This window comes from Miniopterus schreibersii (assembly GCF_964146895.1).
Source record: "Miniopterus schreibersii genome assembly, chromosome: 16".
Taxonomy (NCBI): domain Eukaryota; kingdom Metazoa; phylum Chordata; class Mammalia; order Chiroptera; family Miniopteridae; genus Miniopterus; species Miniopterus schreibersii.
The window spans coordinates 15,761,647-15,776,241 of NC_138116.1; the positions used below are offsets into that span (position 1 = coordinate 15,761,647).

General features: G+C 47.4%; 2 protein-coding genes across 3 annotated transcripts in view; one reads left to right on the top strand and one right to left on the bottom strand.

Annotated features, from left to right (window-relative positions):
• PCTP (phosphatidylcholine transfer protein) overlaps positions 1-14,595 on the bottom strand; it is a 182,576-nt gene that overhangs the window by 138,750 nt on the left and 29,231 nt on the right. The window lies entirely within an intron of this gene.
• Positions 10,450-10,731, top strand: SMIM36 (small integral membrane protein 36; the record flags this gene model as incomplete). Its single annotated transcript, XM_081161743.1, has 1 exon — positions 10,450-10,731. The coding sequence occupies one exon, from the start codon at positions 10,450-10,452 to the stop codon at positions 10,729-10,731; it is 282 nt and encodes a 93-aa protein (XP_081017869.1).

Sequence of the window (14,595 nt, forward strand, 5' to 3'; positions counted from 1 at the left end):
TTTGCACCTGAAGCCTGTATAATTTTGTTAACCAGAGTCACCCCAATAAATTCAATAAAAAGGAAAAAATAAAAACATGGCTTATTGCATCTTGGCTGAGTATAAAACGCTTGGTACTCAGACCATATTTGCAGGAGTTAATGGCTCTGAAAAAAAACTGGAGAATCCCTACCAGGAAAAAAAATGTTGTTTCTGGCTGTGGCAGCTTCGGTCTCTGCATTTTCCATAGCAGCCAGAGATAATCGGCCCAAACAATTTTCCCTTTCTCCCCTTCTCACATTTTTGGCAGTAGAAAGCCTAAATGAGGTGGCAAATGCTGTAAACACAGCAGAACCACAATTCATTTCGGCAACCCACTCCCACCAGCATTTCAATCACAAACCTGCCAAACTACGCACCAACCAAAAGGCACTCTTTGAGTACATTGTGGGATTCAGGGGCTGCCTTCTTCCTAAATGATTTCCTTTTTCAGGCTTTCAGTAAAATGAGCTTAAGTGTGTTGGGGGCCAGCCGACGAAGGCGAGGAGAGAGGAGGCCCCTGAAACCGGTGGTACCTTGGGATCTGGACAGTCCCCACAGATCATTCTAACAGCTCCTGGAAATGGGCAAGGAGACAGGGTATGAAGAGGGCAGAGAAGTGAGATCGAGGCGAACTGTGACTGGTCATGGGGGGGGGGGGGATGGTTTATTTTTTTCAGTTGTTGCCAAAGAATGTCACTGGTGACATAAAGACTTGGAAAATGGGGAAATGCCATTATCATCCAAAAACCACTTGTCCATGTCCTGTTCCACATGGTGAGGAAAGCTGCACCCTAAACCTCGGGCTTGGCGGGGCTGCGGTCTTCTGGTGCCCTCTACTGCCGGGGAGGGACACTGCGGCCACCTGCCCCGGGGAAGTGAAGCCAACCCAGAGCTGGCCTTAGGGCCCGGGCTCAGTAAGTGAAGTGATAACTGATAAGAAAAGAAAGAAGGAGAGACCCAGAGCGGTGCAGGAGACAGGAAAGTTCTTCCCAAGCCTGGAACCAGGGGCTGAGGCCACACTCAGAGGAGGGCACTGCTCTTTTGAACAGTCCCACGGAGCTGAAGGATTAAACGGGTGGAATGCCTAGAAATGCCTAAAGGGGGGCCGCTCTTGATGTCAAATGGGTTCTCAAAGAACGTCTGACGAATGAAAGGGGGGCGGGAAATGGGAAAGACCTTAATTGTCTGAACTGTGTTCCCCTCCAGCCTGTCACCTTAATGGAAATGTCTAATTCTGTTGCTCATCTAAACGTTTTTCTTAAATTGTATCAATCCTCCAGGTATTTTCAAAAGTCTCTATGTTTGAACGGCTAACTAAGGTGACAAGAAGTGCTGTGATTTGAGTTTTTATGGAGTCTTACAAATTCTAAATTTCAGGGGGAGAAACAGCACGTGCTAAGGTCCTGAGTGGCTGGCAGGGTCCACGGGACAGCAGCCTGGCTGGGGTAGAACAGGTGGGGGGGGGGCTTGGAAACGAGGGGAGGGAGGGCTAGGGCACTGTGCAGGGCCCTACTGCCGGGTGGGAAAGCTGGCTTTTACTGGAGGGAAATGGGAAATCACTAGAAGGTTCTGAGCAAAGGAATGTCATGGTCTGACTTCTGTTTTAAAAGGCTCACTCGGGTTGTGTTGAGAGTAGCCTGGGTGGGAGGCAGTGGGAAAGACGGACTGATGGACTGGTTGTAATGGTCAAGTCAGAAGCAACAGGGCCCTGGCCAGTTTGGCTCAGTGGTTAGAGTGTGGGCCCCGGAACCAAAGGGCCACAGGTTTGATTCCTGATCAAGGGCAAGTGCGGGAGATCAGCCAACCAATGTGCCTCTCTCACATTGATGTTTCTCTCTCTCTCTCTCCCCCACTCCTTCCTCCCTTTCACTCTTTCCAGAAGTCAATGGAAAAATTTCCTCAGGTGAGGATTTTTTTTTTTTTAAAGAAGCAACAAGGGCTTGACCCAAAGTGGAAGTTGTGAAGATGGTACAAGGAAGGCTTCCATCCCTGAAATATTTTGAATGCAGAGCCGCTGGGGTTCTCCATTATTCCACCTGGTGCTCAGATCTCCCCCTTGGTTTCTTCTGGCATCCTGAAAATTGGCACCATCCAAGTCTCAGTTGCATCTGATCATCCGCTACATCTTGGTGCCAAAGACTCAACTTAAATCCACGCATGTCCTCCCGAGTCCAATCTATATATTAAAATAATATGTGATGTGATACGTAATGTAGGTTCTGTAATGAACGTGAACATTACATAAACCCTAGGTAGGAAATTGGATAAGGTAGGCATCTTTAACAGTCTATACCCTGATCGCAGGTTATAAAAAGTCTAAAGCCAACGAATGCAGAATGCCTCCAGATGGTATGAGATTCAGTTAAAAAAAATACACAGAATGTCATCATGGGTATGAAACATCTCTAACCAGAAAGGGGAAAGAGACCAGAAGAAAGGAAGGCAGCCCAGGGGAGTGACAAAATCTGCTATCCTTAAAAATGGGTGACTAGCTTGGTGCAGTTTTTTTGTGTTTTTTTTTAACACTTCATGCCAATACTTTCAAAAGCAAGTTGAAAAATTGTTTTCTCTCTAACTGCTAAATTAAGAAGTGGTATCTTTTGAGTTTTTATTACTTAAGATGAACTTAGCATAGCTCTACTCATCCTTTCTTCCCTGACTTTTGTTCATAGAGCCTGAGACTCTAGGTCAAGAATTTTTATTAAGTAAAAAATTATTATTATAATTGCTATTACTAGTATTATTTTCATTGAAAGTCAGCCATCCCTGAAGATACTGGTTCCCCCATCAATCTTCTCAAACAAAAGCTGATTTTTTTCCCCCCCAGATTCCATGTGGTCCACTGAAAAAGGGCTTCCAGGCCACATCCTAATCCCTGGAACCTGTGTGAATGTTATCATATATGGCAATTTTTGCAGATGCAATTAAATTCAGGATTCTGAGTCGGAGAGAATATCCTGGGTTATCTGGGTGCGCTCAAAATGTAATCACACCTGTGCTTATAAGAAAAAGGCAGAAAGATTTTATACACACAGAGGACAAGGCAACGTGAAGACAGAGCAGAGGCATTTGAAGACGCTGGCTTTGAAGATGACAGCGATGTGACCACAAGCCAAGGAACTGCCAGTCGTCTCCAAAGGTGACAGAGACAAGGAAGAGAGTCTCCCCTAGAATCTCCGGGCAGAGCGCAGCCTTGCCAGCACCTTGATGTGGGACTTCTGGCCTCTAGAACGGTGCGAGAATAAAGCTGTATTGTTCCAAGTCACAAAGTTCGTGTTAATTTGTTACAGCAACCACAGGAAACAAATACATGTCCTAATATAACAACAGACGTCCAGAACCAATTTCGGGGCCTACAGTTTAAGCGGGTGATTAGTTACCCCAGATTGTTACTTCTAAACATACGTTTTCTCCATCAAAGTTCTGAGCTGGCGTGTTTACACTCGGGAAGGACGTGTCTTCAGACCTGACCACCAGACACCACTTCTTTTTACAGCCGGTCATCTAGCAACCTCCCACCCACCCCACTCTCAGCAGGAGCTTTAGTGTTCAGCTCACTCTATTTTCTCCATTTGCTCTTTCATGCTTCTTGGCAGTTTCGACAATACTCTGCCCCTATGGACTTCTTACGACCTCAGTTGAAAACATAAGCCCTTCACCCGACGCCGGCCACACCCCACGCACTCTCATGGTCCCCCCTAAATCACATCATCGCCAATAACTACAGCCCGTCCAAGATCTCAGTTTCAATCCTGCCCGTCTCCAACCACCGCCTGCAACCCTCCCAGGGCATCTCTCTAATTCTCTACTCCAACTCTTGACCACACAAGAGAGTCCACTATTTATAACTATCTACACACATATACCCCAAATGTCCTCATGGCAAGAAGTCCACCTTTTATAACTATCTACACACATATGTCCCAAGTGTCCTCATGGCAAGAAGTCCACCTTTTATAACTATCTACACACATATGTCCCAAGTGTCCTCATGGCAAGAAGTCCACCTTTTATAACTATCTACACACATATGTCCCAAGTGTCCTCATGGCAAGAAGTCCACCTTTTATAACTACCTACACACATATATCCCAAGTGTCCCATGGCATGGAGTCCACCTTTTATATCTACACACATATGTCCCAAATGCCCTCATTTCCCCCTCATATAGCTTCCAAGCTTTGATCTAGTATTAGAACCATCTGCTCCCTAACACCCCTTTTGGCCCCTCTTCTGCTTTGTACATCTGATTAAGCCTCCAGTCTGCTTAACCAGAGAGATAATCTGCCTACTTGGAACCCAACGCCTCACTTGAAGTTCATAACAACAAATCTCAGACGGGCACTGATCACTACCCAGCAGTCCTGCCCTACTTCTCCGGGACACTTGTTTTCTCTTTCCCCAAAAGAAATATTTCAAAACTTCTTCTCATTTTTAATATACCACACATTTCTGTCACTTAATCACTGCTAATGGCTTCAACTCAGTCCTGAGTGGGGGGAAAAAAAAAGTCAAGAATCAGATGGAACCAACCTCATCTTCCTACCCCTAAGCCACTCTACACCCACTAACTTTCGCTTCTCTCCTGATACAATGGAAGAAGTGTCCCTGTTCCTGGCTGGGACCCGTCCTTCCATGTTTGTTCTGGGTCTCATTCTTGCCCAAGGAACTTGCTCCTACCATTTTTTTTTTCTCTTTCTTAAATAGATTGTTCCCTTTGGCTCACATACATGCTCCAATATCACTCATCTATTAAAAACAAAAATCTTTCCCACCCACACTGCCCTCCAGCTACTTCCCATTTCTCCACCGTCTTTCACGGTCAAACTCTTCAAAGTTACCTGCAGTCACGGCCTCTCCTTTGTGTTCACCTTCTAGTCCTTTCTCAGCCTACGTTCTGAGTTGAATTTTTCACCCACCCTCTCCACGAAAAACTTCTGTTTTGCTTGAGGTCTCAAAACTATTGGCCAATTCTCTAGTCTCATGCTACCTGGTCACCTCGCAGCTTTTAACCCACTTGGCCACTTGCTTTTTGAAACCATCTCTCCCTTGGTGTCCCTGATTCCACACCCCTGGTTTCCCTCCTACCTCGCTGGTGCGTGGGAGAACCAAAGGGCCTTCGCGGGGACATAGGGACATCAAAGCTCTTGTTATGTCCCCTTGGGATTCCCCTTCCAACCCTTCTTGCCTTAAGGGCAGAACAGCTGCTCACATGCCTCGCTTTCTCTTTCCTATATTTTGGCCTGTGGTATAAATTCGATGCCCTTGGTCTCTCGGTGCACAAAGCCAGTATTTTATAATTTAAAAAATGGCCTTTGCTCATCCCACGATGCCTGGCTCTAAGTCTAAGTCTACAGACTTCGGTGTACATTTACAGAAGTCTACGAAGGAGCTCAGGAATGATGCATTTGACTCCCCCAGGCTTCTGTCTCCGGAGAGTCACTACCTTTAGAGGTCCTGGGTGAGGAAGACGGGAAACGGGGTCCAACAATTCTCGGGGAGGGAGAGGGGAGCAGCAATGCCTTCCCTTAAAAGTACTATCTCCTACTACACTGGTTTTCATTTCTTTTGTAGGTTTTTATATTTGTGTCTTCCAAGGAATTTTACTAGGGAGATATAAAAGGCTACACCAGAGACTGCCAGCCAGTTGCTATTTTAAACTGAAGGTCCTGTGTTTATTTTTTATGGAAGCACATTTCACCTACAGGAATTTTCTTTCATCTCAGGCATTTTGTTCGTGGAGCTGCACCTGAGAAGCAGCAGCCAGGAGCGAGGCTCAGGGCTAGAAGGGCCAAAGGCCAAAAGAAAGGAAAGGGAGGTCTCCATGAGCTTAGTATTTCTCACAATTTGTTCCAAGCCATACCTGGCTTTATATAGTCAGTAGATAGATGGTGTGTTAGTTTCTTAGAACTGCTTTAACAAAATACCACAAGCTGAGTCCCTTATAAAAAAAGAAGTGTATTCTGTCACAGGCATGGAGACTAGAAGTCAGAAATCAAGGTGTCAGTGGGGTTGGTTCCTTCTGGAGGCTCTGAGGGAGAACCTGTCCCTGTCCCCTGCCTCTCTCCTGACCCCAGTGGTTGCCAGAAACCCTTGGCCTTTGCTTGTAAATGCCCTTGGCTTGTAGATGCCTCAGGGCAACCTTTGTTGCCAGCTTCACATGGCGTCTTCTCTCCATGTGTCTCTGTCTTCACATGGCCTTCTTATAAGGACTCCAGTCGTTGCGTCTAAGACCCATCCTTACCCAGTATGATCTCATCTTCACTAATTATATCTGCAAAAATGCTATTTCCAAACAAAGTCATATTCTGAGTTTCCAAGTAGCTATAAATTTGGAGGAAGACTCTGTTCAACCAAGTGCAGGTGGAAAAAATATCTTGAAGTTGTTCTGTGATGAAATGTGGCAGTATTTTTCCAGAAGCTCCAAGATGAGCCACTCAACTAGATTCTAACCAGGAACTTGAGAGGGGCAGTGGGTGGGGAGTAGAGTTATGTTCTCTTAGTGCCAAATTTTAGGTCAAGTGGACTTTTGAAAATATAGATGGCTAACATTTGGTTTTTATCATCATTGCCACCCTCACTTTTGTAGCATCTATAGCACCATGCCCTCTTTCATTTTCCTCTCTGGCCAGTCAATAGCTCCAGTGGAAAAAACCATTAGACTGGAATTCAAAAACCTTGGCTTAAAGTCTTATTTTTGTCATTTACCATCTGTTGGCCCTGAGCAAGTCACTTCCTTGAGCTTCAAGGTCCTCAACTGTAACATAATTAAACTTACAATTATTTTTTTGTAAGTTTGTGCCATTTTTACCTCTGAAGTTGTTAAAACCCAAACTGCACTAAGATGTTTGGGATACTGCACCTTACTGAGGAAGCAAGGCACTGTGTCATATCAGAAACCAGTTCATACCTAGAGTAGTTGAAAGACGAAGATATTTCGGAGTTTATTTGCCTAGAAATGCATTGACATGTTGCCTGGAAATGCATTTACAGAGAGCACATATTAATATGTCATTATTCAGTGATTTCCAGGCCAGAAAATGGACTAGAGTGTACGCACATGTGTATATAACTGGGAACCCATGGGACAGTGACCTGACTGGGTTTCGAATGCCCCAGAGCCCATAGCATAGGGCCTTCTATGTAGATATTGGATTTATATTTCAGTCAGTAGAAAAGAGATGAACAGGCGAGAGGGAGAAAGGGAATAAGAATGAATGAGCCATTAGAATTCCATCCCCTCTCCGAGCTTCACGTTCCTCGTTCCTTCAGTGGGGTTGGTAATTCCTCTTTTAATTAGTGCTAACAGGGCATGTAGTGCAGTCTCGGTATCGATCCCACTATCAAGCTCCCAAGAGCCTCGCACCCCCCAGCATGTGGTAAGTGCCCAATACAAGTCTGTGAATGAATGAATGAAGGAGTGACTATGTCCTGACTGCCTCCAGGGGTTGTTCTGAGATGTGGCTTGTTGTTACTACCCGTGGCACCCTCTCCTGCTGATCAGACATTGCTGCCTCAATTTGTCTTGGGCTAAGTTTTGTTCTTTATTGAGCAGCCTCCGCTCTGGCCACCAGATGGCACAAGAGGAAAGTTCCTTAAAGACAGAGACCAGGAAAGGCGCTCAGGAGAGGTTGGCCGCAATATAAATAAAGCAGCCACCCTGGGGTTAATGAAGCAAAACAAAATAGCCAACATTTTACCAAACACATTGGAAGGAAGCAAAATCTCCACAAGGCTGGATTTAAATGAACCTTTGAGCGCTGGTAGGTACAAAGACAAAAACACCTTCTGCAGATGGTGATAAGATAGGGATCCAAAGACAATAGCCTCGAACAAAATACTCTGGGGCACCGTGGAGAGAATCAGCAGAATCTAGGCAATGCAAGACGAGAGGAGGCCAGACCGGCCCAACCACCCCGATCAAGGGTGATCACTGTTGCACAGAGAAACCTGGAACCGATGGGAAAACTCCACTTGATAGAACAGAGTTGCTGCACATACATTGCAGTTGAGTTTCACGTGGACTAGAATGTATGTAGTTCTCATTTCAGAGTCAATGTTAGCAAATCCTTGTGTCATCTATTGAACATCAGAGAACTTTCCTAAAATACTGTTACAAGGAAGAACCTGTGCTGTACAGACATCAGTTTACTCTAAAGGCAAGGCTCTAGAGTTCAGAGTGGGCAAGAGAAAGGAATTAACTGGAACACAATGCTGCCTCTAGAAGCCTTGCTGGGATCTGGGAGCTCTGTGCACAGAGCACTAGACAAGTCCACTCTCTGAGATCCTGTGTTTACCAAGAAGCTGGCTGGTTATAAATGGACTTTAGAGATCTGCCTCCCGGGACAAAAAACTATAGTCATTCCAACACAGGCCCTCCTGACCTGTGGCAGTTGTATTTTTCACTGTAACTTAATACACTGGTATTCTGTCCTAAACATTAGTCTCCTAGGGGGTTGGTAAATGTGAATTGCCTCCAGAAAAAGGATTCCTCTTGACAGAGTGAACTAATGAACCTGCTGGACTCAGAACTCGGATGGTGTTGAATTCTGTGTTAAATGCCTCCTATGACATTTCTTGGCTGCCAACCAAGGCTCTGGTGGCCCGTTTTCTACTCGTCCTTCTTATCCTCTTCTACGACCATGATTCTCCACCCTGGTTGCATATCAGAATGATCCAATTCGGCTTCCCAGGCTCCAGCCCCACAGATTCTAATTCAACAGATCCAGGGGTGATCCGGAATCTGTCTTCCTAAGAAGTCCAATTGATTACAATGAGGTTGGCCCTAAACCTGGGGTGTTTGGGAACCATTCATCTTCTTGAGTGTAATTCCACAGTTAATCCACAGAATCATGGAATACGTTATTTGAAGAAGGCCTCCAGATCAATTAGAGCTCCTTTCTACAGTATCCCCAAACACTAGGCTCCCAAGGAAGCTGGGCATAAAGGAGCCAGGCCAGAAGCTCCTAGGCCATTAAAGCTTCATGAGGACCAGAAACTGGCAGACCTCTGGGAGCTCTGGCCTTTAATCAATCAAAAGAGTCCCATTAGCTCTTGGAGAAATGGCCCTGTCTGGCCAAAAATGCATATATGAGACAAAGTACAGGTATATAACTGGTGAGGCCAGTGCAGAAACAAACAAACAAAGCTTCTGAAAAATTGCAAGATGGTGACAGCAGAGTGTTAACCCAGGTGTGGGGCCCTTCAGAGCACCGAGCCGGGTGCAACCGGCATGAAGTTGGTTCTATCCAGGACTATGGGCCAGGGCTGCAACTGAGGTGGGACGATGATTTATAAATCAAGGTGATCTTTTTAAAATGCAAATCTGATCACATCACTCCTCTGCATAAAATGATTCAATGGCCTCCCATTGCTCCGGGCTCATGGGCTTACTAGAGCCCACCAGTTCCTTTCTGATTGGACCCCTACCTACCTCTCCCCCTTCTGATCTGACCCCTACCTACCTCTCTCCCCTCCGATCTGACCCCTACCTACCTCTCTCCCCTCAGGCACCTCATTCTAACTCTCTCCTCCCGTCACACTGTCCTTGTTTCAACGCCTCCCATTTTCCAGACTTCTTTCTGCTCAGATCTTTCACAAACGCTGTTCTGTGTGGCCAGAAGAATCTCCCTCCCTGTCCCAACCTAGCTAACTTCTGCTCATCCCTCAGGTCACAGGTCAGATGTCTCTTCCTCAATGGAAGCTTTCTCTGACCCACCCTGGACACTCTTCTTGCCCTTAACAAACTTATGCCCACTGTTCTTAATCGGTGGCCGTGCTATTATTTGTATAACATCTCTCTTCCCTGCTAGAATAAACGCTTCTCTTATTATCGCTTAGCACAGTGCCTGGAACATAGGAGGGGCTCAAAAAGTACTTGTGAATGAGTGCATTTTAAAAAAAAAACAAGAAAGAAAGAATGAAAGTGGCAGGCCCTAGGTGTGCTCCCCTTAGTAAAGAAACTCATTTGCTCCCAAAGCCCCTGGCCCTGATTGCCCAATCCCTCCACATGTGCATGCGTGGCATTCCAACCTCCTTTACGTAAGAGGCGACCGGACTTCCCAAATTTTCCAGGACAATCCACTTTTTCAGTGGGGTGCCTATTAACAGCACCCACTTTTGCTCACTGCATGGACACCACACTTTGGTAACACTTGGCTCACCTTTCTCCCTCTTTTTCTCTGCAGAGCTGAACTGAGGAGAGACAGCTTTTGTGTTTTGGTGGCTGCAGTATTAACGTCAGGAGCTTAAGTTATTAAACCGAGCAGCTTCAATCTGGGAGGTCTCCTGGAGCCCTGGGGATTAACGTTATTTTTACCCCAGAGCCAACGCAGCTATGCCAACGAGCTAAGGGGTGCTTCCCCGCCACCCCCAAACTGGCCCCGCTGCCTTTTGCTCTAGACCCACTTCCCAGCCGCGAGAGCCGTCATGGGGTTTTACTTGGAGGTCGACCCTGTCACCTTGAACCTGATCATCCTGGTGGCGAGCTACGTCATCCTGCTGCTGGTCTTCCTGGTCTCCTGCGCGCTGTACGACTGCCGAGGCAGGGACCCCGGCAGGGAGGGCGCGCCCCCGGCCCCGCGGGACGCCCAGGCCTCCCTGCGCCTGGTGGTGATGCCCCCGGGCGAGCTGGGTGCCCGCTGGGCCAGGGGGCCCGGCCTTCATGCGGGAAATCCCGCCCCACCGGCCAAGAAAAGCACGCTGGTGTGAGGCTGGCAGAGGGATCCTGGGGAGAGAGCACAGGGCAGTCGGCCCACACCATTCTGCGGGGGGCCGCGGGCCTCTGGGCACCCAGGTCCTGCTCGGCCACGTAGGCGGGAGCCCCGTCTACCATCAGCTCCCTCGGCACCCTCTATGGAGAAAGCAACTGTTGGAGGTAAGAAAGCCAGCGTGGCGTTTTGGTCAGGTTCCCCGGCGAAGCTGGTTACTGGGACCTGCCCAATGATGCAGCTTCCAGGGGAGATAGGCATTTGAGTAGGGGGGTGAGAAGAGAGTGCAATAGTGTGTGGGGGGGGCGGGGAACGAGACTAGCTGCAATCTGTATTTCTACACACACCAGCTCCTGTATTTCTATACACACCAGCTCTTGTATTTCTATACACCCCAGCTCCTGTATTTCTATACACCCCAGCTCCTCACATTGTGCCCCCTGTGAGTCGGTGTGGGAACACAGGAACTGGAGAGCCTTGTGGTTAATGCAAAAAGCCTGGAGCCTGCGTGCAAACCCGGCCTCCTCGCCCTTACTAGCTGTGCCACAGGCCAGGATACTGGCTGTGTGACCAGGCTCACTGCTTTGTGGCTCAGGGCTAGTGGTAAGACCTGCGGGCGGGTTGGGTTATTTTAAGCGAGTTAGCTCACTGAAAGCACTAGAGACGGTGCCTGGTGCATAGATAGGATTAGCTGTTATGATGATTGCTCATCAAGAAGCTTAAGCTCCAGGCCTCAAAACGGACCTTGTCCAGTGCAGAGTTACTGACGACTCATTGAGTGTCAGTGTCCCCCACCCCACCCCTGAGCGCTGCTTACGCTCCCCCCTCCCTTTCCTTGTTGCTATTAACTAATTAATGTGCTTCCCTGTTCATTCATCTATTTCCACAACTTTGAATTAGTTTGTCCATTCTGTACGTGTTTCTGTCAATCCTCTCTTCCCCGAGCTTAGGGCACTTTTATGGGCTCGCACGGTGATTTACTGAGCCTTTCTTCCAAGGAGGCCTTGTGTAGAAATACAAAAGAATGAGTGTGCCATGACCTTGACCCCTGCCTTTGCTGCCTAACAGGGAGAGAGGAGTCAGGCATGACTCAGACCATGAAGGACAAGAAAGCGTGGCAGGTGTTCTGCTCGATTCCACACGGAGTGCGAGAGTCCACGGAGACACCAGTGCCCAGCCTGCAGGAGGCACTCAAGGGACGTTTGAATGATGATTTCATCTTAGACTCGGGCCTCAAAGATAAGATGCTTCGTCTTGGAAGATGAGCAGCTATTTTGTAGAAAGACAAAAGTGTGTTGGGGGCGTGGAGTGTAGGACAGGAGATGGCATCTTAGAAGAAACAGCATAAACAGAGCTTGGTAGCAGAAATGGTAGAGGTCCTCACTCCAGTATGACCTCGTCTTAATTACACCATGATAGTCCCATTTCAAAATAAGTTCCCACTCTGAAGTACTGGGGGCAAAGACTACCACATATGGATTCTGGGGGGACACAATTCAACGTACGCTCTCCTCTTTCCAAATTTCGACTGCATGTGGCAGGTCTCCAACCTCAGACTTCTCAACACTCCCATAAACGACCTGGACCTGCCCGAGCAATCTCTGGCCTCCAGGTGATGAGGCAACTACTTATTTTCATTGCATCTGCCAAGAGAATAACAGTGGCTTTCGTATTGTTGAAATCCTACTATATGCAAGACACTTTATGTATAGTATTCTAAACCTCACCCGCATTAACATGATACTCATTTTTAAGCTGAAGAAAAAGACTTGGGAAGTTAAGTGATTTATAAAAGCCTCAGTAGCAGGTAGTGACAGAAGGAGATTTGAGCTGGCATTTCTGGTGGAAAGCCCTGCCGTGGCCCACTCCACCCCAGCGTCTTATGGGACACCAGAAGACACTATTCTGGCCAAATTACAATTCATTTATTTTTTTCCTGCTGGAACTCATGGTCACTTTATTCAGAGGAGAAAATCGGAAAGACCAGTTGATTATTTAACAGACATGACGGAGCAGCTGCCGGGTTATGCGGTTCTAGCACGGGAGAGAGGTGGGGTGGAACAAACACGTGTCTGCGACTGCTCTTGAACAGCTGTGGGGAAAAAACCTGAGAGCAGAAGGCGGCCCGTCTTGAACTGACTTCAAATCCTGCCTCCCACGTGGACCAGCTGTGTGGTCTGGCGCCAACTCCAGAGCTTCCCTGAGCCTCCATTTCTGCATCGGTAAACTAGTTTGAATTGTGTCTACCTCATAGGCGAGGGAGGGTTAAATGAGATAGGAATAGAAAGCGTCTGACATGTAGCACACTCCTGATAAATCTCCGTCTCGCCCTTCCTTCCCTCGCCTGGGAAGCGGTTGGTTTGTGTCCTTCCCGCGGCTGTCATCCAAATTAGGCCAAACGCTGCATTTGCTTTAAGAACAATTGTGCCTGATGGAAGAATGATGAACTAAAAGGTGAAACAGGGTATCCCACGTCCCTAAGGAAGCGGAAATAGGCAGTATTTGAACGTTCAAAGGAACGCCTTGCTTCTCGCTGTCAAGGCATTCCACCAGGTTTTAAAATGTTGGTTCGAATGCCACAGCTGTGCAACTAATAATCCCATTGGGAAACAAAGCTTTATTTCACAAGAAAAAAATCACGAAGTTTTAAAATACAGGCAGGTAAGAGATAGGGCTCTAGAAAGAGGAAGGCAAAAAGGGGAAATCTTGACACAGACACAACAAGGCCATGTGAAGATTGGAGTTGTGTGACCAGTTGCCAAGGAACTACCAGAAGGTGGGAGAGAGGCCCGGAGCAGACCCTTCCTGGGGCCTTCAGAGGGAGCACAGCCCTGCCAGCACCTTCATTCCAGGCTTCCAGCCTCCAGAAGTCTGAGACGATACATTCTTGTTGTTTAAGCCACTCGGTTTGTTGAACTTGGTCAGGACAATCCAGCAAACTAATACAGTGTCTAAAGGGGATGCCTAGAGCGTTGGTGGGACACTTAACATTTCAAGGCCCTTTCTGGGGCAGCCACCCGATCCTTTTGGATGTGATGGCTTGCGGACTTGGGGCCCTGGACAGAAGCTGGAAGCGCAAGCTTTATCAGAGTTGCCTCGGTTACAGATCCTGCACGAGCAGAGTAACCATTTGTTGTATTTTCAAAGATGATGGACTAGAGTGTAAACATCTTTAGGAGGAAAACAGCTTGTTGTTGTTTTTTTAAGATAATAGGTAAAAGATAATTGCAAGGAGCCGGAGCGAAAAACTCCTAGTTCTATAAAGAGGCATAAGGCTAAGTTGCAAAGAAAAGATGCCATGGAGTCCAAGTGCAAACCTATGGGGTTGAAGCCAAAAAACCCCTCAGAACTAGCCCTAAAAAAATCCAAGTCCCTCCAGAGAGCCCACAGATACTTCAAAAGCCACTTAGTGAGCGCAGGGCTCATCATTTCATCCGCCTGAAAATGCGTAAGGCGAGTTTCGGCTTGTCTTGCACAAACCCTTCAGGTGGACAGAATCTGATTAGCAGAACCTAGAGGTTCTGACTTAGTCCCGAGTTCGCCCTTTAATTCCGTGGCCGCCCGGAATCCACGCAGCCACAGAGTGATTCTGCACGCTGGAGGCACAAAGCCCACGCGTTTGTGGTTTGTCTCTCACGGCCTTAACTTTGGGGGAGCACCGGATAACACAATCCCCTCGATGAGGGCACACTTCCCTGAGAACCAGAGGGGAGACACAGTCCAGTGTCACTCAAGAGCATCAAGACAGCCATCCCCTCATTACTCCATCTCCCCTGAGAACAGTGGTGGTCGAACTAGAGAAAGTAAGAGAACATTTATCATCTCCCTCTATTGTAACAGCTCACTTACTCTCTGGCCTTCTTGG